General features: G+C 39.6%; 1 protein-coding gene and 2 long non-coding RNA genes across 5 annotated transcripts in view; 2 read left to right on the top strand and 1 right to left on the bottom strand.

Annotated features, from left to right (window-relative positions):
• Positions 1–11250, top strand: part of LOC138739101 (uncharacterized) — a 35146-nt gene extending 23896 nt beyond the window's left edge. The window contains exons 4-5 of one of the 2 annotated variants that reach the window (XR_011341995.1): positions 694–856; positions 10723–11250. This is a non-coding gene — a long non-coding RNA (uncharacterized lncRNA). Of the gene's footprint in view, positions 1–693; positions 857–2388; positions 2880–10722 lie in introns of those variants that run through there. The other variant, XR_011341996.1, reaches the window with a different exon arrangement.
• Positions 1–21872, bottom strand: part of dachc (dachshund c) — a 575251-nt gene extending 553379 nt beyond the window's left edge. For both annotated transcript variants that reach the window (XM_069890584.1, XM_069890586.1), the window contains exon 1: positions 21131–21872. In XM_069890584.1, coding sequence (XP_069746685.1) covers positions 21131–21669 — 539 coding nt within the window. In that variant the 5' untranslated portion in view covers positions 21670–21872. The remainder of the gene's footprint in view (positions 1–21130) is intronic.
• A 333-nt stretch (positions 21873–22205) lies between these two features.
• Positions 22206–24370, top strand: LOC138739899 (uncharacterized). The gene is made up of 2 exons (XR_011342532.1): positions 22206–22373; positions 24167–24370. It is a non-coding gene; the product is annotated as an uncharacterized lncRNA (long non-coding RNA).
• The last annotated feature ends 2343 nt before the right edge of the window (positions 24371–26713 follow it).

Here is a 26713-nt window from a genome sequence, read left to right as displayed (position 1 = left end):
ATTAATGGGTGCACAGCAATTCACCACACTGCGGCATGAACTTCCTTTTCTTTGACATCAACCAAAGTGCTCAATTCAATGGGGTCCTTTGCATTTCAAGAGACAAAAGACAAGTGATGTCACAAACATGATGAAGAATTCTCACTAACATCACCAGAAATAGAAAGATTTTTTTTTTACGCTGATCATTTCAACATTGTAAAGGGCTTGAATGAATAAATTGAACATTTATGTGTCTCCAAATTTAAAGCCCTGTCCATGTATCTTCAAAATTAAAGGTAGATTCAATATATGATTAACAAAGTTTGAATAAACATTTTACATTTTCATCTTGATGTTTTGTTCTAGTTGGGGAATCATATACTATTGGATTATGTTTGAGGACCAAAAGGTTTGCCATATAATAATTATTGTCTAATTTGTCATTGATATTTTCATGTGCATAGACAAGAATTTAAATAGGGAGACACAAGATCTGGAGCAAAAAAGTAAATTGCTGGTGGAACTCAGTAGGTCTAGCAGTCACGGTAAATGGAAAGGAATTGTTAACATTTTGGACATAATTTTGCTGTTGGATTTTGGATGATGACCTTTGGAGAGATGTTAACCTTGCACATGTTCCTTGTATATCTGCATTCATGTATTTTTAGTGGGCTTAATTATTATTGAAAAGGGGCCTATCTCTCCTTGCAGCGCCCTTTCTCCTTCAACTCCCCGCATGCATTCCAGGATCTAATGCAACAAAGCATATCACTTTCAGGATATTCTGATGCTCAGACATACGTGTTATTTACACTCAATTCCCTGAAGTCTAGTGAAGATGGCAGCAAAAGAACTCAACTTGAAGAGAAGCAAGGTCAGTATCTCCAAGTTAAATTCCAATGCTTGCTTTTCATTTTTTGGTATAATGACACCCAACATGGATATTATTACCACCGTTATACCATAAAGGACAAGCCAATCTAATTAAGTTTATCAGCAGTTTTAAATAGAGATGCTGAGCCTCTGGATAGGAAAAAAAGAAATTAACATGACACATTGTCAATTCTTGATTAAAGTTGAATGCTTCACAGGTACTATAGAATGATAAACTCCCTTGAGTGTATCTATTGTATTTACTACAACACACATTTAAAAGAAGGAAGCTTTGGGAGAAAATTATTTATTTCTCCCATTGCAGAATTTCTTAAGTTAAATTTTCATTATTTTTCTAGACTACCATGTGCCTATGCAGCAACAGTTCAATGGAATAATTGCCTCTCACTAATAAATATTGACTGGTTTTAAATATTATCTACTGCAATTAAGAAGAAAATGTTAATATGCTAACATCAATGACAAATGTCATCTTTCGTATTGGTAAAAACTTGTTAAATTGACCATCTTTACATACAATTAACAATGGAAGTTACAAATAATTATGGAGTCAATGATGAGCAGTTTTTTTTCTTCAAATAATAATTTAATCATGAATAGAAGGTACATGGGCACGGTTCATGCAACACAGTTACAGCGCCAGCGACATGGGTTTGAATCCAGCGCTGTCTGTAAGGAGTTTGTGCATTCTCCCCCATGTCAGCATGGGCTTCCTCCAAGCGCTCCAGTTTCAAAGTGTATAGGTGTTGTAGGTTAATTGGGTATAATTGAGCAGGATGAACTGGTGGGCCTGGATGGCCTGTAACTGTGTTGTACATCTAAATACAAATTTTAAATTTTAAATTTTAAAATTTAAAAAAGAACTAAACTATATATGGTTTGATTGGCAATGCAGTTCATACAATATAATTTCCACAAGTTTGTTCAATAGAATTAAACAGCAAATCAGATAAAGTGGAAAAAAAAGCAAATGGCCATGTGACCATAGAATGTTTCATCAAAATAAATGTATTGAGACCTACCTATTTGATTTTTTTTTCATTTGTATAATTATCTGGATTACTCTATCTAATAACCATTTCAATGTTATCCGTATTAATCCATCAGAAACTTGGTTACAAAGGATATAAGTGAATGAAACAACATCAGGTGCTAAATTCATATGAGCACAAAACTGGTCTGTTGAATCAAACCAGACAAAAATAGTTCTTGATCATACTTAGGGACTTATCAGATCTAACCATTTCAAACCACTTCATGCAGTTAATTACTTCTGATGTGCAAAAACTGCTATTATGCCGATGAACACAGCAACCATTCTGAACCACAATTATTGCTCAAACTATTATGAGATGAATGCCTAATTAGATATTTTTTAGCGGGATTCCTTGCAGGAAGTATTCTGGTTAAAAGACTAGAAGTTTTAAAATTATGTCTTAAATCTTAAAAGACCAGCAGAACCATCAAAACAGAATGATGTGACATCTGTTTAACATTCTGTCCATTATACAGCATCTCAAATAATGCATCATTCCCTTGGCAACATCTTACTGTCAGAGATTATCAGATCAAACTCCAAGGTGGAACTTGAAGTTAAAACTTCCGGCTCAACTAGGAATGTTACAGTGGCCCGCGTTTATCTCTTGAAAAGATTGCCACTTCACTGTATCTTTTTACCATTGCTTATTAATGCCGAAACAATTGTAGTAGGAGTCCTAGCTTGATCTTTGATGCACTTGGATCAGTAATACACAAATAGAATGAAGGTTACTTCCTTATCCCAATGCTGGCTTTGAACTTGTGTATTTGTAAAATGCACTGTTTACAATCAGCTACTTTCATCCAATGATCATGGAAACTCAAAGAGAACACTGTGCTTTCAATTCAGATTTCAATGCATGCTTTCCAAATGCACAAGCAAACACATTGTAACTTGAGCCCTTCCCTGAAACCAACCATTGCAAATGATTGAGAGATGGCTACATTTGAAAGCTGCTTTGTTTCAGCAGCTCTATCACCCATAATTTTAATGACAAGACTTGCAAACATTCCATCTGTTGAGATAGGACTGATTTTACAACTCCTAAAGTGGCCCAAAATGTCAGCATAAACAGTTCCAGTGGGGTTTAATTGAAGACCCCCTTCATAAATGAGTTTCATACATCTTAATGCATTGTACCCTCCCCCCCCATCACCCCCACAACCCCCCCACCCCCACCACCCCCACCAACTTTCCAGCATTGAGATGCCATGGGAACACAAGACTTAACTGACAGAGTACACATTCCAGGGTCCTAGTTACTCATAGAGTATATTGACTAAGGTCATTAAAAGGGACTGCTGCAGGCAAAAAAACAAGGATACTAACACATTTAATTAACTGCTTGTGATCTCTTCTGAAGTTTATTATGTCCTTCCAATATTCATTCTTAAGAAACAATTGTTATAATAAAATATTAACTGTATTGGAAAGGTAGGCCATTAAAAACATATACAGTATGTCAGTAAGATTACATGAAAGTAGAAATGAGTAACAAGTTTACTTTTGATATGACAAACAACATTAAAAGTATGCAAGGGCATACATTGGACTTGGATGTCCTTTTCTCTAAATGTTTATTGTTCAATTCAACAAAATTATGATGTACTGATTATACAATTGCATCTCATTGCAATGCTGTGTTCTACAACTTCCAATTACGCAATAGTTACATTTAAACAATGCAGAGCATTTTCCCAAAGTATCTAGCAGTGTTCGTCAAAGAGGCATCTCTGGTCAACCTTTGTACTCCTCTGTTAATTAAAATGACTTTGTTTTGTAAGTGGGGAAGGGGAATGGGGGGCATGGGTGGGTGGGGGTGAGCATTGGATGAAGAGACAGAGCTGTTCTTGTTTTCACTTAGCCTGTATAATTAGTCATCCAATTTCATTGGAAGAATGAAGGCCGACTGCTTTAAGGCCTTGTAGTTGAGATGGCAAACAAGCAGATTTTCTTTCTCCAACAATTCACATTCAAAATAAATTAATTTTCAATTATTCCCTTGTCAGATTGTAAAATGTATGCAACATTGTCCTGACAAACAAATCTTCCTTTTCATGCATGGATGCTTGAAATTTCTGTTTAGGATGAAATGAAATAATACCATTTAAAAGAAAATGTTGGTTTGTTTCTTTATTACAGAGGCATTAATTATTGATAATCTTGTTTTGTGATGTTAATCTTATGCAATCATTTAAATTTCTTCAAATTATTTGAATAGTTATTAAAAGTTAGTGCTTGCAAAAGATCAACAAGTTAAACTTAGAAGGACCCCTCTGTAGATAAATATGTTCATGATCATTTATATTGTTGCAACAGGCAAAATGATATCAAAATAGCAGTAGTGACTCAAAACTCAGACAAATTCCGCATTAAGACCTTTCAAAGTGAAAGTAGCAGTGAAAAATCAGCAAGATGAATATATTTTTAATCTATCTAAAAATGACACTGAATACTTAATACTACAAACCAGGTTCATCCTATGTATAATCAAAAGAAGAAACAACTCTATTTAAACGCAAATTCAAATTTCTCTTTTAAATCTGAAAAGATCATTATTTTGTTCAGAGGAACTATTTTCAAATCTGTGAGAAAGAAATATCACTTTTTTTCAACCAGAGGAACAAAATTACACCATATAGGATGGTTGTTTAATTGTTTGAATACTAAGGTTTTGGAAATAACTATCATTAATATAAAGGAAACAAATTCCGACCAAGAAGTGTTTTGCTTTCCTCCCTTACACTCTTGCACAGAGAGGATGGGTGGTCTACTGGGGTGTTGTATTTAGCTATTCGAACAAACTTGAGAACCTTCAGCTGATCCAAATCCAATTTTACTGCCAAGATTACTGTCTGCTGGGGCTCAGCTCGCGAGTAGCACTTCTGCTTCCGAGCCAAATGGTTCTGAATTCAAGACCCCACACCAGAGAATTGAGAACAAAAAGATGTCTGTAATAAATACAGAGGTGTGCATTCTGAAAATATTCAGACTCTTGGACATAGGCTCTATAATAATTCAGTACTCTTGGGAGAGCACCAAGCAAAGTATCTGAATATTCTCAAAAAAGGGTTCAAACTTGAAGTGTTGACTGCCCATTCTCTCCATGGATGCTGCCTGGCCCATTGAGTACCTCCAGCTTTTCATAGAGTGAAGATGCTGTGATTGTAGTAAAAACACAAAAGTGCTGGAGGAACTCAGCAGGTCTCACAGTGTCCAGAGAAGGTAAAGATAAATAACCAAAGTTTTCGGCCTGAGCCTTTCAAAGAGAAAGGAAATGAACAAAGAGAAGGAAGACATCTGAATAAAAAGGCTGGGGTAGGAGGAGTACAGGCCAACAGGCAAAAGGCGATAATTGGGCATGGTTATGAGGTCAGGAAAGATGAGAATAGCTTGGGGGAATAGTGTGGCTCTGTGAATGCAGAGTTGGAGGATAGGAGACTGAGGGAAAGGGGGAGAGAGAGAAAGAACTAGAGGAAAGGAGGCATGGATAGAGAAAGGGAAAGATGGTGGGGGGGGGGGGCTAATGAAAACTGGAGGTCAGTGTTAATGCTAAAAGGATGTCAGGTGTTGCTCCTCCAATTTGCATGTGGTCTCAGGCTGGTAGTGCATGAGACCATGGACAAAGATATTGGAATGGGAATGGGGCAGGGAATTGAAAAGGGTTGTAACTGGGAATCCCAACTCTTGAGGCGGACAGTCAAGGTGTTCGGTGAAGCAATCTTCCAGTCTATCCAATGTGGAGGAGCTCACAACAGGAGCTCTGGATGCTGTAGATTCACATGAAGTGATGCTTCACTTGGAAGGACTGTTTGTGACCCCAAATGGTGCTGATGAAGGAGATGTGGTACAAGTATAAAATTTCCTGCTGTCACAGTGGTAAGTGTAAGGAGGCAATTGGTTTACCAATTCCCTTAACAGAGAAATTCTTTAATGAACTAAAGAGAATAATAAGGAAATTCTTGTGAAAAGGGAGGAAACTGAGGATAGCGTTAGATAAATTAACAGGGAGGTACAACCAAGGTGGTTTGCAGTTACATAACTTTAAAAATTATTATAGAGCAGCACAATTAAGGTATTTATCAGATTTTTGCCAGACAAGGGAAAAACCAGACTGGACTAAGATAGAACTAGATAAAATAGGGGAGAAGGTACCAGAACATATAACTTTATAAGTGGGATGAAAAGTTGGTGTGATATAAAAGCTCACCAGTACTGCATCATTTACTCAATATATGGAAGAAGATCCACTTAGAAAGGAAAAAAATGAAGTACCAAATAGCAAAATGACTATTGACGCAAAATCCGCTAATCCCTTTTACAATAGATAACCTTTCCTTTTGAGAATGGGAGAGAAAAGGAATCAAAAGAATAGAAAATTTTTTGGGGGGAAATAATTTATTAACATTTGAACATTTGAAGTACAAATATGGAATAACTCATGGAACAATGTTTGCATATCATCAATTGAAAGCTTATTTAAAGGATAAATGGGGAAACAGACTGAGATTACCAGAAGGAAGCAGCTTTGAATATGTGATTACAGACACAATGATAATTAAAAGATTTATAACAGACATGTACATTAAGCTGCAAGATAAGGAAAATTATGAAATAAGCTATAAACCCAAACAAAAGTGGGAAAAGGATTTAAACATAAAGATAAAAAATTAAACATGGGAAAAGTTATGTTCTGGAACTATGAAGAATATAATAAACACAAGGTTACGCATGATACAGTATAATTGGTTACACAGGTTATATATCATGCCCCAAAAGTTTTTAAAAAATGGGATCCAACATTAACAGATAGCTGTTTTCTCTGTAAGAAGGAAATGGGAACAACGGTACATGCAATTTTGGCATGTGAGAAAGTGGAAAAGTTTTGGGAAGATCTAAATCAGATATTAAATAAAATCACAAAAAGCAACATTCCAAAAATCCAGAGATCTTTCTTCTAAGTAATATAAGAAGTAAGGAATTAGGCCTCAAATTGGATAAAGTGCAAAAAAGATTTATTATGATAGCCTTAGCTGTAGCAAAAAAATGTATAATGTCAACTTGGAAAATGGAAGAGAGCCTGAAAATACAGCAATGGTACATGGAAATGAATAAATGTATTCCATTGGAAAAAATAACATATAATTAAAAAAATTAAGTCACATTATTTGAACAAACTTGGGAACCATACATGGAACATAACAGAGAGGGCTTGCCTTGGACCTCCAGCTCCTAAAATGATAAGACAAAACTACTTGATCCAGTGTATAAAAGTAGATTACATTTTTCTTGTTTATTTTTCATTATGTGATGACATTGTTTCATGGTTTTATTGTATTGTATATAACCATATAACCGTTTACAGCACGGAAACAGGCCGTTTTGGCCCTTCAAGTCCGTACCGGTTCACTTGAACAACTCCACTAGCTCCTCCGCAAACTCCTGAGGAAGTAGAGGCTTTCTTCATGATGCCATTGGTGTGTTGGTTAAAAGTCTGGTGGTATTTACTCCCAACCCTTAGTGAACAGAAAGGAAATTGAAATTCCCACACACATGAAATAAAAATCCAATTTCTGAACCAAATTTAAAATTTACTGTTTTTCCAAAGACAAATTTGATCTTTTGCTATGTTGAATATTTATTGGTTTTGGAGGGGGGTGGGAAGGGGGGAGGGAAGGTAAGGGGGAAAAAAGGGGAGAAAAGGCCACTGTGTATATTTAATGAGAAACATTTGTATATATTTTGGTTGATAAGGTTCACTGTGTGAAAAATAAAAAAAATATTTTAAAAAAGGGGGCATTTGGTGGGAATGGAGGAGTGGGTGAGGGAGTAGTCCCTGTGAAAAGCGGAGAGGGGAGCACAGTGGAAAATATTTCTGGTGGTTGGATCACGTAGTAGGTGGCAGAAGTGATCTGATATGTTGGATGCAAAGGCTAGTGAGATGGTAAGTGAGGACAGGAGGAATCCTGTCGTTGTTGTGTATGGGGGTGGTGGAGGGAGCCAGGGCAGATTAATTAAATGAATTAGACATACAACACAGTAACAGGCCAATTCGGCCCTATGAGTCAATGACACCCAAATCACACCCCATTAGCCTACACTCCTGTAAGTTTTAGAAGGGTGGTAGGAAACTGGAGACCCCAGAGAAAACCCATGCATGCTTGAGGAGAATGTATAAACTCCTTACAGACATCAAGGGATTCAAATCAAGGTTCAGTCATGATCGCTGTAAAGGTGTTGCACTAACTGCTATTACAACTGTATAGGCAATGGAGGATATCCGGGTGAAGGCCAAGATGGTGGTACTTGAGGGGAAGCCACATTTTTTTGAAGAAGGAGGTCAGTTTCTCATAGTTTACTTAATATTCTAGCATCTGCAGTTTTTGTGTTCCTCTACTTGAAAACTCTGCTGGGCCTGGATTATACACTGATTTTACAGTGGAAAACCACACTCTTCCACAATTCCAGACAAGAGTGCTCTATGAGGTAATGTGATTGTGGATAACCTTGGTCACCATTCTCTAAATTAGAATATTGTAATTAAGACCAGCCATTTGCCTTTCAATAAATATTCCTAAAAAAACTGGCGACTTGATCACTGTCACATTTGCAGGAGAATGGTTTTTAGAAGCGGGCAGGAAGTTTTCTTCACTACAATTCAAAAGTCTTTCATTAACTGGAAAACCCTTGAGTTGTTCTGAAAGGTCCCATATGCAAGTCCTCCTTGTTAATGTCTCAAACTTATAACACAGACTTAATTCCTTTTTCTGCCACTCGGAACTGGAATTTTGGGTACTTCCAAAGTGACATACTGTATTAAATGCAGAGACAAAAGTGGCATACTAAAATCACCTTGTGGTACTGTCATTCATTTTAAAGCATTCATTGGGACTTTCTCCATTTTATATATGTGCAGTGTCAATAGATTCACTGATAATGAGATTGTTGATTGTCATAATGTGCATATACACTAACAGGTACTTCACAAACAAAGACAATAGTACATTTATGAAAACTGAATGACAGAGAGACAATACATTCAAAATTTGGATAATAAATATTCACATTAATCCAAGCCCAAAAATAGTTTTTTGTGGTGTCCAAGCAATACTTGATGAGTGCAATGAGGTTAGTTCAAGAGACTGAAAGCTATTGGAACCTCTTCTTGAACCTAGAGGTGCAGGTCTGGTTTCTTTATCTTCTGCCCAAAGATAGCAGTGAGAAGTGTTGTGACCTGAGCGATAGGGGTTCTTTATGATGATGGGCGCCTTCTTTTATGTAACTGTACGGAAAGTTAAACCCTTTGACGAACCTGACTATGTGTGTTACAATCTGGAGTCTTTTGCATTCCTGGTCATTCAAATTCCCAAACCAGGCTGTGACGCAATCAGTCAGCGTACTTTCCACAGTTCCCCATCAGAGCATTCAATGTTATATCAAATCTTTTCTTCATGGTGGCCTTGATGTGTTAGTTTCAGCAGGAGATCTTGTTAAATATGTTTTCTCTGAGGTTCTAACCCATACACCTCCATTCTATCAATGCAGACAGGTGTGTGGTCCAAATACCTATCCTATCTAAAATCAACAATAAGATCCATGGTCTCAGAAACATTAAAAGTAAGATCATTGTTCTGACACCACCCAAACAGATTCTGAATCTTCATTCTCTATTCTGACTCATTATTTCCAGTTTTTTGGCCAATAACGGTGGGGTTGTCAGTGAATATGTGGATTGAGTTGGAGCCAAACTCAGCTACACAGTTATGACAGAAGAGGGAGTGGAGTGGGGGACCAAGCACGCAACCTTATGGTGCCCAGGTTAGTGATCAGCAGGGAGGAGGTGATGTTGCTGATTCACACTGATTAGGTGTAGTGCAGCATCCAGTTACAGAGGGATGAACAGAATCCCAGATCTTTTAGTTTGGTCATGGGTTTTTCTGGTATGAAGGTGTTGAATGCTAGGCTGTAGTCAATAAACAATACCATTATATAGGCATTCCTGTGGCCTCGGTGATCTACCACAGAGTGAAGGGGCATTGAGATGGCATCTGCTGTAATTATAGGTGAGTTGGAAGCTCTAAACTCTTCCTGAGATAGGAGTTGGTTCATTCTTGAACTCTTGAACCACCTCATCACTGAAGGATGTCAATAGCATCTGCTGATAGCTGTTAAGTACAAATATGCTCTATTTGGGCACCAGAATAATGAATGTCTTTGTCCTCAAAAATTCCAGTTAGTGTTCTGTCTATATGTTTTCTTCATATTATAGGTCATGTTATCTCACGTTGGGTTATATTAAAAATCAATGTTTTTGGTAACCCTCCCATATCTGATTCCACTGGTTCCCCTTCTCATCCCCTTCTCCTAGTGCTCTCTCTCTCTCAAACACACACACACACACTCCCAACCTGTCTCCCCACCTCTCCCACCTTCTGACAACCTTCCCAGTCTCTTATCATCTCTTCCCATTTTAGTCTGGATCAGAAACATTAACTTCTCATCCATGCAGCCTGACCTGCGGAGTCCTTCCAGCTTGCCGGGTGTTTTTTTTTTGTATCGCTCTCATTAAATCAGACTTGGCGGAATAGTTTCGCAGATCATCCTTTCGGTGCAAACTTTCAACAGAAGCTTTGACAAAAACGAGTTGTGGCCCGGCCTAATAACATTTTCTCTCTCTCTCTCTCTCATCCATCTGTGAATGTCTCCGCAATTTCTGTTATATTAAAACAAAACAGAGCAATGGAAAGAATGCGTCTCCAAAAGAAAAATGTTTGAGTCATGAAAAATATTTGTCTTTTCCTCCACAGAACGAGGTCATCCGGTCATAATTGCAAATCTTGCAATAAATCAAGGGCGCGGCATCGATGGATCCCGCTTTAATAATGAAACAACACTTATTGGCATGCGATGTCAGCTTGGCTTAATTCACTCTAGATTCAGAATAACCAATCCACAATCTGCAAAGCACGGACGACACCAGATAAATCACTCTGCTAAATGATAGCCTTGAAGGATCATGTGAACCTCTTTTAACTTCTGCCGTGGATTTCCCAGCGATGGATTTCACATTCTATTTACTAAGCAGGAACTGAAATCTCCAATGGGATAACATTAAGCTCTGCGGAAAGTCCATCTAAGCGGCTCTCGGGGCACTGGGGAATAGTGACTGGAGACCTTTTATTTATCATGTTTTATTTTTTGCTATTCCCACTGCACTTTAGCATTTTTCTTCGATTCGCCTTCGTTCTGATATATTAAACGATTTGATGTCAGTCTTTGCCATCGAAATTGCTGAGTATTAAAATAAAAGCACCGGGTCGTCTATCATGTCATTAAACAACCATGTTCCTTTACCCATTACGATTATTAATGCTGTTTTAATATTAGCTTGCCTTTCTCCCTCTTATAAGGTCATCGGTGCGCTTTGAAGGGTTCGGGTAACTTTCTTCTGCATCGCCTCCCTGAACAAAAGCAGCAGTGTTTTGGAGTGGCATCTCTCGATTCGTGTCATTTTCAACTGCTCTGCCAGTGGAACTGCTCATTAGCTAGTAATTGCTAGTGGGAAATATTGTGGTAGCAATTTTAATGTGCACAAAATTATTCTTTTTACCTAATCGTTTATGCACTCAAACTTTACCAGATGCAAGCATTTTAATTACAGTGAACCTTCTGATCTTCCGCAATAATTTTGTTAAAGCAGCAAGTGGCAGGCAGCTCTGTTTTGCCATCCTGTTATCAAACATTTTGGTCATCATCACCGCTGACCCTTGCTCATTCTTTTCTCCCTCCGTCTCCCCATCGGAGGATCAAAATCCTCGAGCAAACAATGCGAGGCTGGAGAAACTGAACGGGCCAGGCTTTCGGGTCAGGGGCCCTATATAGAGGCTAAAATAGGAAGCGTTATCAAATGCGTGTGTGGGAGGGGAGGAGGGAGGGAGGGGAGGAGGGAGGGAGGGGAGGAGGGAGGGAGGGGAGGAGGGAGGGAGGGGAGGAGGGAGGGAGGGGAGGAGGGAGGGAGGGGAGGAGGGAGGGAGGGGAGGAGGGAGGGAGGGGAGGAGGGAGGGAGGGGAGGAGGGAGGGAGGGGAGGAGGGAGGGAGGGGAGGAGGGAGGGAGGGGAGGAGGGAGGGAGGGGAGGAGGGAGGGTGGGCTCATCTCCTCGACATCAGCGGCCACAGCCTGAAGTCCCGGCCATTTCTCTCCCCCGTGGATGCTGACTGACCAGATGAGTCTCCCTAGCTTCTCAATGTTGGCTCGAAATTCCAGCACCTGGAGGCTTCCATCCTGCTCGCAACTAACTTGCATTGCGCTTTCACCGTCGTGACACAAGCTCGGCGCCTGGAACCCCCTCAGAAGGCAAGACTTCACCCTCCTCGCGCGGTCGAGTCACCGTGTCCTTCGGAGTGAGTGCTTGATATTAAATAAAGCGTGGACCCCCAAAAAAACGTAGTTAATGCTGGAAATCCGACATTTTTTTTAAGTAAAATTCTGGAAACACTGAGGAGTCAGGGAGCCTTGGTGTGGTTGATGCGAGTCGAAGATGCGTAAAATTGGATGGTTGGTCAGATGCCAGTGGATAAAAAGCCATCGAGGATTGAGTGCTGCTCAGAACTTTCTCCATTTGCGCTGTTGAACACTCTTTAGGTGGCTAAAATGAAAAGCTATCATATTCAGAAACCCTCCATGCGCATAAACTCAACTGTCACCTGGCTGATTAAAGTATTCCCCAACTTGGTTTCTTTTTGTTGCAAACTGTAAATTCCGCCAACGCCCATGGGAGCGGTCAAGACCCGACCATCTATCTACCTCAAAGACCTTATAGTTCAGGCAGTCGCCTTGCATGACAGGTCACTGAGGTTTTGCCTGAGAGCGCGAAGCGCTACATTTTTTTTCCCGCTCAAAACCAAAAAGACCAAGTGTTTATGCCGATTGAGTGGGGTAAGAGGGAGCTGCCTGTCAATTCCATGCGTTCCCTATTTCGAAAATGCGGAGAGGGAGATTTGCAGCCTTTCGGACCAGTCCGGATTTGTGAGATCATTGAATCCTTTCAGCAAGTGAATTAAGTTCCTGCAAGTTCCCCAGGCAACCCCCCCCCCCCACCTCGCCTTTTCTCTGGAGGTGTTCTCGCGTTCATCTCAGTTTTGCAGACTCCAGGGAGACTCTTCCTCTTCCAGCTCTGGAAGGCAGCCTAATTCATCGTGACCGCGCGATCAACTCGCTCGCTCTTGCGCAGCTCAAGGTTTAATACTGAGGCGGGCGGGGGTCGACATCAGTCAATGCCAATCAGTCGGCCGGGTTTCACTCTCCCCGAGTGAAGTCTGTTTTTGCATGAGAAAGGTGCTGTTTCCGAGATCCCTGCTGAAACTGTTGACTACATCCCCACCCCCCAATTCCTTCCTTCATCGGCTAGACACTCAAAACAAAAGCTGAAATGTATTAACCACAGCAATTCATCATCCCGAGGTTGTAAAGCAGGAGCCGGAGAGGGCTTGAACGACCTACTCCAATGCTCACAATAAGTGCAGCATCGACATTTCATTGGAAAACTCATATTCTTGGAGCTTTATTCTATCAAAGTTTGGAAAGGAGTGGAAAGATACTTTCTTAAATTCCAGCCCTGTCATTTCCAATTTTATGCTTTTTGGTCATGCTTGTATCTAGATTCAGCAACATCTATTCAGCATTATCAATCCTAATTAGAGGATCCGCAGCTAGAAAGGATGGAAGATGGGCGATTTGCATAATTTAATCATAAATACTCAGTGATACATATTTCCAAATGCGTTTGTACAATTATCTTTCCACCCTTGGGGCAATCGTATTAATATGATTAGGCAATATTTCTGCAAAAAAAACAGGCAAGTGTGCACTCTTTTTAACTGCAGCTTAGGGCGATATGAAAAATTAATTAATTTCTGAAGAAAATCAATTTCTGTACGTGACCATATTAAGCACACGCCTAACCAAGAACCGATCCCTGTCTCCTTCAAGTCTTCTCAGCGTCAGGATGTCAGTTAAGTGATATTGGAATGAAAGGGAGCAGAGATGTGTTCATTTCGATTTTATTTTGGAGGGAGTCGACACAATTGACAAGTCAGTTTATACATTTGTAAAAATCTCCTTCTGATTTGATCAACCTTCACACACCAGCTGAATTTGCTTTTGGTCACCATAATTGATTTATTCACTAATTCACTACCCAACCTAATGCATTCCCAAATACATGGCAGTGATATTACAATGCAATTAGCAGTCATGGTTTCCCCTCTCTGTGAAAAATTATATCACGAGACATCAACTGAATCGTTAGCGACAGTGCATTGGACGTTTTGAGAAGGTCAGTGCACGATTTGAAGATATTGCTGATGCATTTGGATTATTCATAGTCGCGAATAAGTAGATAGGGGAAGGAAGAAGGTCGAGGTGAAATGATGGTGGAGGAGTTTGGGGGGGTGCGGGTAGGTGGCGGGGCAGAACTGATGAGCTCATGTATTTGTCTATGCATGGGAGGGGGAGAGTTGATGGGAACTGCTTTGTTTTAATAATAGTCTGGATTAAAGGCTGAAGAACAACACTAATTAGGAACAAATTAATTTAGTCTCCCTAATATGCATGGGGTTTTAAAAGCACATGTTCCGGTCCCACCTTCTTTCACCCGAGAAATACAGGTCATATGTGTATGTATAAATCAACTTGGATGTTTTTCAGATCCCTCCAATAATGGTCTGAATTCCAAGTCTATTGAAACATCTTTAAAATTATGATCAGTCAGAGCCATTTCGCCTCGACTGACATTTGTCAAGCCTTTGAGTGAATTCTGTAGAATTTATGCCCCATTTCTCCGCCCCATTAACTTTAAGCCTTCACTTTTGGAAATGATTGGAAACCTGGATCCCACCTGGATGGGGTTGCTGAGTGAGGAGTATCTTAGCATCCAATGCCACTATGATCTCTCTCTCTCTATAATTCTTTAAAATTATGATCAGTCAGAGCCATTTCGCCTCGACTGACATTTGTCAAGCCTTTGAGTGAATTCTGTAGAATTTATGCCCCATTTCTCCGCCCCATTAACTTTAAGCCTTCACTTTTGGAAATGATTGGAAACCTGGATCCCACCTGGATGGGGTTGCTGAGTGAGGAGTATCTTAGCATCCAATGCCACTATGATCTCTCTCTCTCTATAGTTTTTTTTTAAGTCTCCACTTATTAAAAAATCTCTTCCATGAACCGAGCCCAGCTCACTGCTGATGTTAAATGTTCCGCACCCTTTCCTACGAATGTTGGAAATAGTCAGTCTCTTCAAAGCCCCATGTTGCATAGTACTGCAGTGTGCCAGTACCAAATGTCCACATCAGATTTCTTCTCCCTTCTACCTTCTCTAAACACCCCTTAGTTCTTTCTCTTCCCTATAAGGGACTGGACTTTCTGCCTATGGTAATGATTGTATTTTCCAACCCATTCTTGTAGACTTATTTTTCCCCAAAAAATAATTGTGAAGTCAATAAAGTAAGATAAATATATATACTCTCATCAACTGTACTTTCAGGATGACAATATTTTATTTTGAAACTAGATATTCATATTTAATTTTAAACTGGTCAGTCTTGTAATTTAAGTAAACATTATTCACTTTTACAAACCCATTAGGAATACTTAAGGGTTTGATTTCTCTGCCTCCAACCAGATGGGGGTATTTTCATATATCTGACCAGGAAATGTGATCTTTGTCTGAAGATCTTCAAAATACATTATCCAGAAGGATGGCACATTTGTTTAAATTGTTGGCAGTTTGGACTGCTATTTGTATAGGACAAATGAAGATTATTCCCTTTAGCCAGTCATTCCAAATTGATATTACTTGTGATAGTACTTTGAAATCATAATCTTTCTTATGACATATTTTGGTCATAAATACATAATGTATTGGATGATACCAACAAGGAAACCATCACTGAATCAGTAACTCTCTGAAAGACAAATGCCTGATTAATGGTATTACAAAACAAGAATACAACCTAATGAAGATGCATTTAATTCTGGTTGTGTGCATGCCTGCACTTTCTTTCAGCTGTGATGTAATGGTTCCTGAAAGAGTGCAGAACAATTGTGAAATTGATTGATTTCAAACTAATGCAAAATTCAAACCAGGTGCTTTCAAAAGCTTGTTTACGACAGTATTGGCTCAGTACCGTCCCACTGTTAAACTCATATTACTGTGTTAAAGAAAAGATAGCAACACTACCCTTCCCCAGCCCCCATCCCATTCATAAAATATGCAGAGTTTATTGCAATTATCTTTTTCCAGAATTATCATTCCTCTATTGCTCAAAAACTGATTCATATCCGTATACAATTAATTTGGAAGTGACCAGACTCTGTAAGTGCAGCATACACACTTTTGGTTATTGTTCGGTGATAAAAATGAATGTCTCCTCCTCAGGACTTCACTTTCTGATGACTGCAATTAGACTTTATTAAGTGGTATAAGATAAAGGTTTGTTCCATAATCTTGAAATTATGTCATAATTGAAATTTTAAAGGAATTTTCTCTTTCACTTACATTAGGAAAAAATAAAGTCTTGTAATAAGTTTATCATTGTTTATTCATTGAGGTCCAAATAATCTTCTGCTACCAAGTTTCCTCACTGTGGTCTTCCTGATGCTCACAATAGCTCTCAAAACTTGTTACATGAAGCAAAAGGTTAACTTGGCAAAATGGCATAATAAAATATTGTTTGTTTTTTGAAAAAAGTCTTAAAAATTTCCTTTCAATTCTGGCCTATTGTGAATGCAGAAAGAGGGAATAAAATTATTTCAGAAAGCACAGAAAAGGTTGAGGACATTTTTGGTTAATGAAATAAAATAAATGCTTACTGTGAAAGCAATATAAGCAGCTCAAATATTTGGCGGCGGCATAAGATTTGAATCAATAGATTATCATGATCTTTATTAACAGTGGTCTCCAGAGTCAAGTTATTTGGGGGGAAAAAAAGTTTAGTTTATCAGGTTAACTAACATTTTCTCTTTATTTTTAGAAAAAAAAACTTTATTCCTTGAATCAATCTGTATTACTTTGTATCAGATATGATCTGAAATGTGGAATCAAGCAGCAATTCTACCCAAAGGCATGCTTGCTTCCCAGTATCTTTCTTTAAATATAAACACAGTTCCTTCCTATGTACATTATACAAAGGAAAACGTAATTTGTGTCACATTTATGTAACAATATAAAATGCAGCATTCCAATTCACTAATATCAAACTCTATTACACTTCTTTCCTTCCTACCCCTTCACTCACAAGAAGTCCATTAGCCCTCTGGAGATTAGTTTTGGGCACAAGAGTGTAATAAAACATGTTCAGTATTGCTGCTTCTTCAGCTTTGCATTAAACTATAGACTGCGTGGTTAGCATGCAGGAAAGATTTATAAGAGTACATGAAACATTTAGTAGAAAGTCATTTGTACTCACTGGAAGTAAGACTAATGTGAACACTTTGGAACATATAAACTAAATTGATGATATAACGGCAGGTATCAACTAACTCTCATGAAATAGTCCCACATGTCATGACAACCTCTACGGATTGAGGAATTTTGCTTGCCTATGCCTTCTCAGACATGACAGCTGCTGTTGTCACTAAACAGATTTGGCTTCCTTTGGAGACTTTCTTCGAACTAGGTGATCTCTTGAAGGCCACTTTTTGGAAGGAAAAACAATCACTTTGCATAGGTTGGACAAGGACTTCAAATTTCTGTAACCTACCTCATGATCATTTATTGATTAATAAGGAAAATATGGCATCCATGCTTGTAAATTGGACATTTTGATGGAAATGTTTGAGTGAAATGTGCAATGGAAGATTTTTGCATATATTGGTGTGTTTGGATAATTCTTGAAAAGAAAATGTGTACTCAATCCTGTATGTAGCTTCACACAAGACATTACAGATTCCTAATCATTACCTTAACTGATTTGATCGCACAGAAAATCCAACTGATGAATATTTTGAAAGAATCAGAATTAAAACTCTATAAAGGTATTCCTGGATTGTTTTAGGATATGCTATTTTTAAATAGTATAATTTGAGAATGACAAATAGAGAATGTTTTCAATAAAATATTTGAAAAGAAAAATGTAGCATTGAAATTGAGTCCTAAAACCAAAGTATATGATGCGCTGAACAAAATATTATTTTTGGGCCCTACTTGGAATGTTTTCTCTTTATGACACCAAAGACATGTATAATGCATATTGTTTAAGCTAATCTACATTATTGAAAAGTATAGAAATTTTATAATTAGACAATGATAAAATGAAATAATAGATTTTTGCAAATACGAGAATCAGTTCTTGTGGACACAGTATCAGCACCGTGCTCTGCCATTTCCTACAATTGTGATAACGAACGTATCTTTATAGGACAATGTAATGGAGAGAATTACTCCACTTTAAGTGTTATAATGTGGCTGTTTAAAAAATATAAAAATAATTTTTTGTCTCATAACAGTCAAAATAAGTTCTATTGAGATACTGTATATTATTGAGTATTAGGTAACTATTATATCTAAGCATAAGTACTATCCATAAGGATTATATTATCATAACATTGTCAAATTAAACATAAAATATTGATTGTATTTCATTCCCCGTGCATCTTCAGACATTGCTAGTTCTCTGCTCAAGAATGTAATGATTAAGACATAAATTTGTCACTGTTGATAATTAAATCTAGGAATGAAAATTTAAAGCAATAAAAATAATCAAAATTACTAATATTTTCAGATATCCAATATATTATGCCTTTCCTTACATCAGCATCAATTTATGTGACAACCCATATGATAACATGAGCAAAACTTTCTCTCACTCTAAAGTAATTTCAAGAGGGATGCATCGGATGTATAAAGACTTCCATGGTCGCTCAGTAAGAAAGCACGTTTTGAAAGTATTTTATACTTATTGGACCCAAAGAAATCACAGCTATCATTCTGTGCTGTATCAATAGGAAATGAGGTTAATATTTTCAAAATCATTGAGCCACTGTGGAATTGCATAACACTGACGTTTTAATAATTTCTTGCCTTATCTATTTTGATCATCTGAAGAATAAATTAATCTGTAGCTCTGCATGAATAAGACAAGGATTAAATGACAGAGGTGGCTAAGCAAGTTATTCTAATACTACCTGCTCTAAATATGTTTAAAAGCAAACAGAAAACAACCTATTGCCCCCCCCTCCCCAAAATCTTCCTTTTAACTCTCAGTTTTAAACCAGCAGAACCATACTGTAGCAGTGAAATCCTCATTGAGTTAAGTTTAAGATTATCCATTTGATCATGGTTTTATCAAAAGTTAGGGCAACATTTCACACAGGTGTCAACATGATATCATATTTTAAAGTAATTCTTTCATGCAGTAACATCATTTTACAGAATATTGGACTGTATTCAGCAAAACCTGCCAACATTTTCAATTTACTAATGGATGCCTGAGTGAAATAAAACAGAATAAGGGACACTGTATGATTCTGAAAAAAAGTATCAGTTTAACTCTGTATTTTTGCAAAATATAAATGTGGTTATAGAAAAAAGTCATTTTGACTAAAACTAAAAAAAACATAATGCAGGTTTAATACTTTAAAACAACAGAAACCTGATGAGGGCTAAGGAAGATATTGATGTGGGTGTTGTGAGTGTTGTCCTTGCAACATGTGATACAACCAGTCTCTTTTAAATTGATGTGGATCATTAAAGAAGCACAGAACAAGCGAACACGTCAGAACTCAGTGATGTGCCATATACTGTATACTAAAGTATAAAAAGATGAAAGTAAAGCTATTAATGGATGGTGTAAAAGCACAATTGTTGGCAGCCATCTGGTGCAGTCTGTTATTCTGGAGCACATCATAGTGAGAATGTACTCAATAGGTTTCTAATATTTGAAAGATTTATTCATTAAACCTATGAAGCAGTAAAAGAAAGTTGATAGTTTATGCATCTTATCTCTTTTTAAACTGGTGTGGCTAATTATTACTCAAAGGTTTAGTCAGCATTTTCTAAACGAGTTTAAATATTGACTGAACTAAAGTAGAGCAAAACTGAAGTCTTTTTTTTCTCTCCAAAGATTTCGAAGGAAAATGTACCATGATTTGATTCCTAATGTCCGTGTGGTGGGTACTGGTATGAACACATGTTCATCAGAGGAGACAGAACCAGGCTCATATGTCCCTGTATTCATGGAAGGTCTTTTTTATTGTTCGACCATCAGGAGTGTGAGGGGGAATTGGAGGCTTAAAGTTCTCTTTCACTATCTTTCTTTACTCGGAAGAGCATAGCACTGCCAAAGATTCTACCTTAGCAGACCGAACATGTTTTAGCTTGTATGCAACAGCAAATTTATTTACTTGCACGGAAGCATTACTGAGGAGCAAACGCATTTGTTTGCATCATTTTTAACTTCCGAGAATGAAAGAAAGCGAAATATTTAAATTTCCCCCCCACTTAGGGCCTGTGATGTGATGGACAGGCGCTATTGGGAAGAAATCCGCTATAACCGGCGACGAAAGTCTATCGACCTAAAACGTTTTTAGTTCCCTGCGGTTACTGCCTGATGGTGGAGTATTGTCAGAGCGTTTACATCCTCCAATCTGCAGGCATATATAAATATATGTATGTATATATAAATAAGTATTTTTAGATAAGAAAACAAAAACGTTTTGGGGACTGGTCGTCCAGGATTATTTGTGACGGGGTGGGTGTGGAAGGTGGGCGCATCACACAGGTGAGACGGGTGGCGTTAGAATGACGGGAGCTCGCAGAGAAATGTAGGTGAGGCATGTCAACGCAGGAAATGTCCCTGGGAACAGCAGTGAGGTCGCAGGGCCGCGGCTCCTCGCAACTTTAATCACTTGCGTCGAAACAAGGGAGGGAAGTTCAGCAAACCCCCGCACCCCCCCCCCCCCTTCTCTCTCAACCCCCTCCCCTTTCCCCCTCCGAGTGTAAAACTTTTGCTCCAGCTTTTCAGGAACTTCCCTGAACATTACAAATAAGAATAAAACTTTCGCTTTCACTGTGTTGGACAAGAAAAGCCTTCGCTGCTTACAACTGCTCGCCCTGTCCCGCCAAGCCGTGTCAGTTCCGAGAGGAGCCCGTGATCTTGTTCGAAGGGAGCCCAGCCCTCGCCCCAGCCCAGCCCAGCCCGGTACGGGGCGCTTACCTGGCATTGGTACAGTCGTTGTAGAGGATCTCGAAGTCTTTCCTGGAGATCAGTTTACAGCGGTTCACCCCGGGCTGAATGGCCCCCAGCCCTCGGAGAATGCGCACTTGTTCCACATTGCAAACCACCGGAGTTATATCCAGCCTCTTTAATTTAGTGTAGACAGTGTGAAGCCCCCCGACTAGGTGTTTGAGGAACAGGTCGAAAGCCTGAGGCAAACAGATGAGCTCGTGTCCATCTACAGTGAACGAGGCCACTTTAGCCCCTCGCAGCTCGACCATTTTACACTCGTTGTTCTGCGGTGTGTTTTCCACCGGAGACGGCGTGGAGTAAACCGGCTTAGAGCTCCCATCCGCCCGGTAGAGAGTCTGTGCTCCCCCGCCACCCCCTCCGCTGCCAGCCGCCGTGGACGCAGGAATGGACGAGATGGCCGGCGAGGAAGAAGAGGAAGAAGATGAGGAGGAGGAAGAGGACGGAGGGGCCGCGATCAGAGTCTGATTCACCGGGGCAGGCGGGATCAGAGCCATCGGCGCGGCCATGGTCGCTGGTACATATAGAATTTGGTGAAACACCCAACCGGTTCAATTCTCAGGGTTGGCTCTGTATCTGATCAAAGTTGTCTCTCTACACTCTGGAGTCCAGCACTGGCTTTGTTGAAGTTGTTATGTTTAAGATTCGCGAAGAGCAGGTCCGCCGGACAAACACACACATAACACACACACACACACATACACACACACACATACACATCAAAAGGAGAAATGACTTGTCACACGGTATCCCGGGGGCGGAGCAATTAAGTTTCCAGCCAGGAATAAATCAAATGGCACCCTTACATTCGCATCAGAGAGAGAGAGAGAAGCTGATTCGTACACAAGAACAGTTAGGACAGAGCGCTTCAAGAGGGGATGGGGCTAGTTTACAATAAATCTTTAATATAATTATTGTAAAGTTAGTTTTATTTTAGAGAGAGCGAGCACAGACACACACACACACGCAGAGCAACGCTACTGCCAATACGTGCCAACTGATCCAAATAATAGCACCGAACCCATCGCCTTTCCACGCACCAAAATAAAACCAAATAGAGCCCACACGCTCTATGCACCCACCTACTGAATAAATCAAACCGGATCACCGTACTAAGCAATGCGTTCGCAATATCATCGCCAAAGATGGGAAGGGATCACCGAATCGACTTTACGACTACGATGTGTCGCTTCCACCCTGTCCGACCTGCAACGTGAGTTGGGTTTGTAGGTGTGCGCGCGGATCCCTTTGCTTCGGGGGAAGTGGGATCCAAGCCGCGATCGCGAGGGCGCATCAATCGGCTGGATTCGGTGTGATCGGTTACTTTGCTATTGATGCGAGGTTAAAGCAGGGGAGAAAACAGATCAACAGTGGGATTTTAAAATTAATCTTCCATTCGAAGGATCTGTGTTTCCACCCAGGAGCCAAATACCTGCTGAACCCCCGCTCCCTCTACCCCCTCCCGGCGAAGCCTGTCATTTTACATGAAAACATGAAGAAATACCAAAGTTATTAAAGCACAGCGGGACAGAATGAACAGGTCAGCTTTTCAGCGGGCCATCTGATTCTGCAACAATTAAACACACACTCACTCTCTCACACACACTCTCATACACACACACTCACTCTCTCACACATCCCCCCCCCCGCTCTCACACACTCTCTCTCACACACTCTCACTCTCTCACACACACCCCCGCTCTCACACCCTCTCATACACACACACACACTCACTCTCTCTCACGCACTCTCTCACACACTCTTTCTCACACACTCTCATGCACACACACTCACTCTCTCACACACACCCCCGCTCTCACACACTCTCTCTCACACACTCTCACTCTCTCACACACACCCCCGCTCTCACACACTCTCATACACACACACTCACTCTCTCACACACTCTCATACACACACACACACACACTCACTCTCTCTCACACACACACACTCTCACATACATACACACTCACACACACACTCTCACGCACAAACACACTACACACACACACACGTTCTCTCTCACACACACCCACCCCGTGTGAATAACCAGATGAATGGCCGAATGAGTTGATTTTGTACAAGCTAGGCATCAAGCAGTATCAATACAACAGGACTAAATGCAACCATTCAGTTCGAAAATAGCCCACGTTTTTAAAGACACTCACTTTAAACCATCGCTTCTGATAAAGGGTTAGTGTGGGGGTTGTGGCAAGGTAGATCAGTGACGGGGAAAAGTTTGTAAGGCAAACATTAAGAATTTTTAAATCGTTGATGTGTGTTTGGAGGGGGGGGGTGGCAGTTTCTTTTCACCTTATATTTTTTTCCCTCGACATAAAGCTGAGACTTTAAAGTCGTGGATTCTGAAGTGAGTTCACAGTAAATGGAGCGACGGGGAAAAAAAAACCTATAGAATACCATTTGCAGATAAAATTAAATATATTTACCCCACCCCCCACCCCCACTTTGATTTGATGAGGGAGACCAGGAATTGTTTCAAAATAGAGAATCGCTGCTCCAGAAGCTCAGAAGCGACAGATTGTGATGCGAAATAAATCAATAAGATCATTTAAAATTCAGCGGCTTCGAGACAAGGGTTTCAAATTGTCCTTTTGTTATCTACCGAGCTCAAGCCAGTTTATTGTCTCTGTGGGGTACTGGCAAGAACGCCAGCTCAACACAAACCTATTTTAGGAAGGGGATAATTGGGAATGGGGGAACAAACTGCTGACATTCAATGTTCCCTCAATCGGAGGGAGTGGGGTGGGACCAATGGTTAATTAGTGCAGGACTCATTTGTATTAATAAAGAAATAGAAAGCTTCAGACAGAAGAGTTGGCGTAAATCTGAAAATTACGGGCGCAAAGTTCCCCATATGTTTTTGTTTTTCAACAGGTCGCCGCGCACATATTATTTTAGTCTTTCTCAATGCAATGTGAAAGCTTCGGTGTCCTATTATTTATATTTTCCCTTCGAAAGAAATGGTGTTTGTCCTTTTTGCAGAGGCTTGCTTGCACGTGCGAGATCAGAAGCTGTGAATAAACATGGATTAATTCCCAAAGCAGCTGACAGTCAAATATGAAGTTCATTTAAATGGTGACCAGAAGAGACTCATGATTAATAGATGCAAGTGTCGAACTGATATTCCAAGCACGTCCCAATGGTAATTGTATTTGCTTTTAATTGAAGCCAAACCACTTCAAGAAATCGCATTTGAATTCATGTGGAAATGTGTGTGTGTGTGTGTGTGTGTGTGTGTGTGTGTGTGTATTTGTGTGTATGCGCTTGTGTATGTGCACTTATATGGGGGGGGGGGGGGGACACACGCCTTGACTGTAGATACTTAGATTGAGAGCAACGTAAATTTGACAATGTTTTTCACAATGTGCTGAAAATAACCAAAATAGCTCACATGAACTGCCCAAAGCAGACAAACGCCAACCAATATTATAAGATTTTATTTGCGACCCATTACATTCCTTGCGTTGCATTCTCAATTTCTGAACTGTTCTGGTGAAAGATTGTGACAGATTAGAATGTGGAATATTTCTCGGCGATGGGAGCAATGGAAAAGTGAAAACATAAAACGTTAAACACATTTGAAGTAGAACATATTTGTTTATTTAAATTATCTAATTACACATTTAAATATTCCTCTTTTTCAACCTATGGTCGCTTTTTTTTGTGCAACCACAAATATCTTTCTCCTTCACACTTCCTTGATGTGACAGTTACTGGGTTAACGATTGCAGTGAGCAATTCTAAACGTGAACTTGACATCAAGAACGTAATACTCCACATAGGGAACACGGGGTATGGATTGGTCAGGAGAGGAGATGCACTGGTTCGATGGGTGGACGCCGGGACCCCGATAAAATAGCGACTGTCCGACAACGGTTCCAATAAGGAACACACGTCTCGTCATGGAGATTTTATTGTATCTTTATTCCAGAGCTGACAAGGTAGCTGCGAAATCTCAAGTCAAATTTTAACGCTTTTAAAACGTGCAAATATTTCCTGTCAATAAATAACTTAGATTGCTAGTACATCAATAAAGTCCGGAAAACAAATTTAAAATTGGTCTTGTAAATACTTATTTTAATCGTTTTTTAGTTATTGGTTATTTGTTAATCTTTGCAACAATTACTATCAGAATGTTACATTGATCAATCACACCACATGAATACATGTAGTTTCAGGGTGCAGACTGGAGTAACCAGACAAATCAATCATTTTCATAGATGGTGCAAACTGCGATCACCCCATCCATGAGAATCAGGGAGAGTACTTTTAAACTATTACAAGAACATAATTTCTTTTGGAGTTAACTCGAAAGGAAAAAGATGTAGACACCCCCCCACCCCGCCATCCTCTGCTTCAGCAAGCAAACAATTACAAATCCCCGTTTTGTTCATCTAATCTCGGACCCCCACCCCCTCTCCCCCAGGATCTAGAAACTCCGAGCCCAATTTGACTAGAGGGGATGCTTAGCTGAGGCTGCCGGACACATTGGTCAACGGCGGTCCCTCACGAGGAATATCAAGAAACTAAACAAAAGGCCAATTGCACATGATGTGATGTTCATTTTAATTACAACATGCGACGTCTCAAGCTTCCACTGCAAATATGATCCATACCGGTTACGAACAGATTGCTCAGATGACAATTTCCTTCATCTCAGCACTGACAGTTGATCAATTTCAAGGCAATCTCCTCGTCAGTTTAATTACAAATTTGTTGGATGCAGAGTCGACGTGCATAAAAGAGTTTACTCTAGCAAAACTTTTCGTTACACCATTTTGGCAACTTTGACGCGCTTTTGAGGTTTCTTAGACTTTCAAGGATAGGGATGTGTCAATTTAGCTCGATCATCCGGATCAGCTCATAACGTGAACTTGGCAATGCCATTAAAAGATTTTTAACAGTTGTCATGGGGTAGAAAGGCAGGGTTATCTCCATCTGATATGGTTTCGAAAACCCCATTCTAAAGTACTTTGGAGGTAAAAACAACCCATTTTTATACTTCACTTCACCCCCAAAGATAAGGGCGTAGATACCTGAATGAATGAATGTAGCGCGGACTCGCTCCTTGCTCATTGAAGCATAGCGCATAATTATAGAGACAACTGAGTGATCTGTAGTGACTGGACATCTCTCCACAAAATCAACGGTTTTATTTTGCAGCTTCCTAGTGTACTTTAAACAATGAACGTGAAACATTTTGCAGCCAACATCTAGCTAATGCATTAAAGCAGTAAACAAACACGAGAGCGAATATCGATTTAGTTTTCATTGTATTGTCTGGTTAAAAGACGACCTTTCAAGGGAATTACTCATTCCAAACCGAGCCCTGCAGAATTTGAAATTACCTCTTAGCCTTTCGACCTTCTTCTTTCTGGTCCAGGAGCTGGTATCTGTTGCTAGCGCGCGTTATGTTAGAATAGTTCAGGGTATCCTGGCCAGTAAATTGATTAATTTCTTGAAGATCGAATGGATGAATTTTATCGTGGAGACCTGCGAGTTGAGGAAAGCTGCCCATTATGCTGATTT

The sequence above is a fragment of the Narcine bancroftii genome, chromosome 7 (assembly GCF_036971445.1).
Source record: "Narcine bancroftii isolate sNarBan1 chromosome 7, sNarBan1.hap1, whole genome shotgun sequence".
NCBI classification, from domain to species: domain Eukaryota; kingdom Metazoa; phylum Chordata; class Chondrichthyes; order Torpediniformes; family Narcinidae; genus Narcine; species Narcine bancroftii.
The sequence above is the reverse complement of the archived record's forward strand: the minus strand, read 5'-3'. Positions and strand labels throughout refer to the sequence as shown.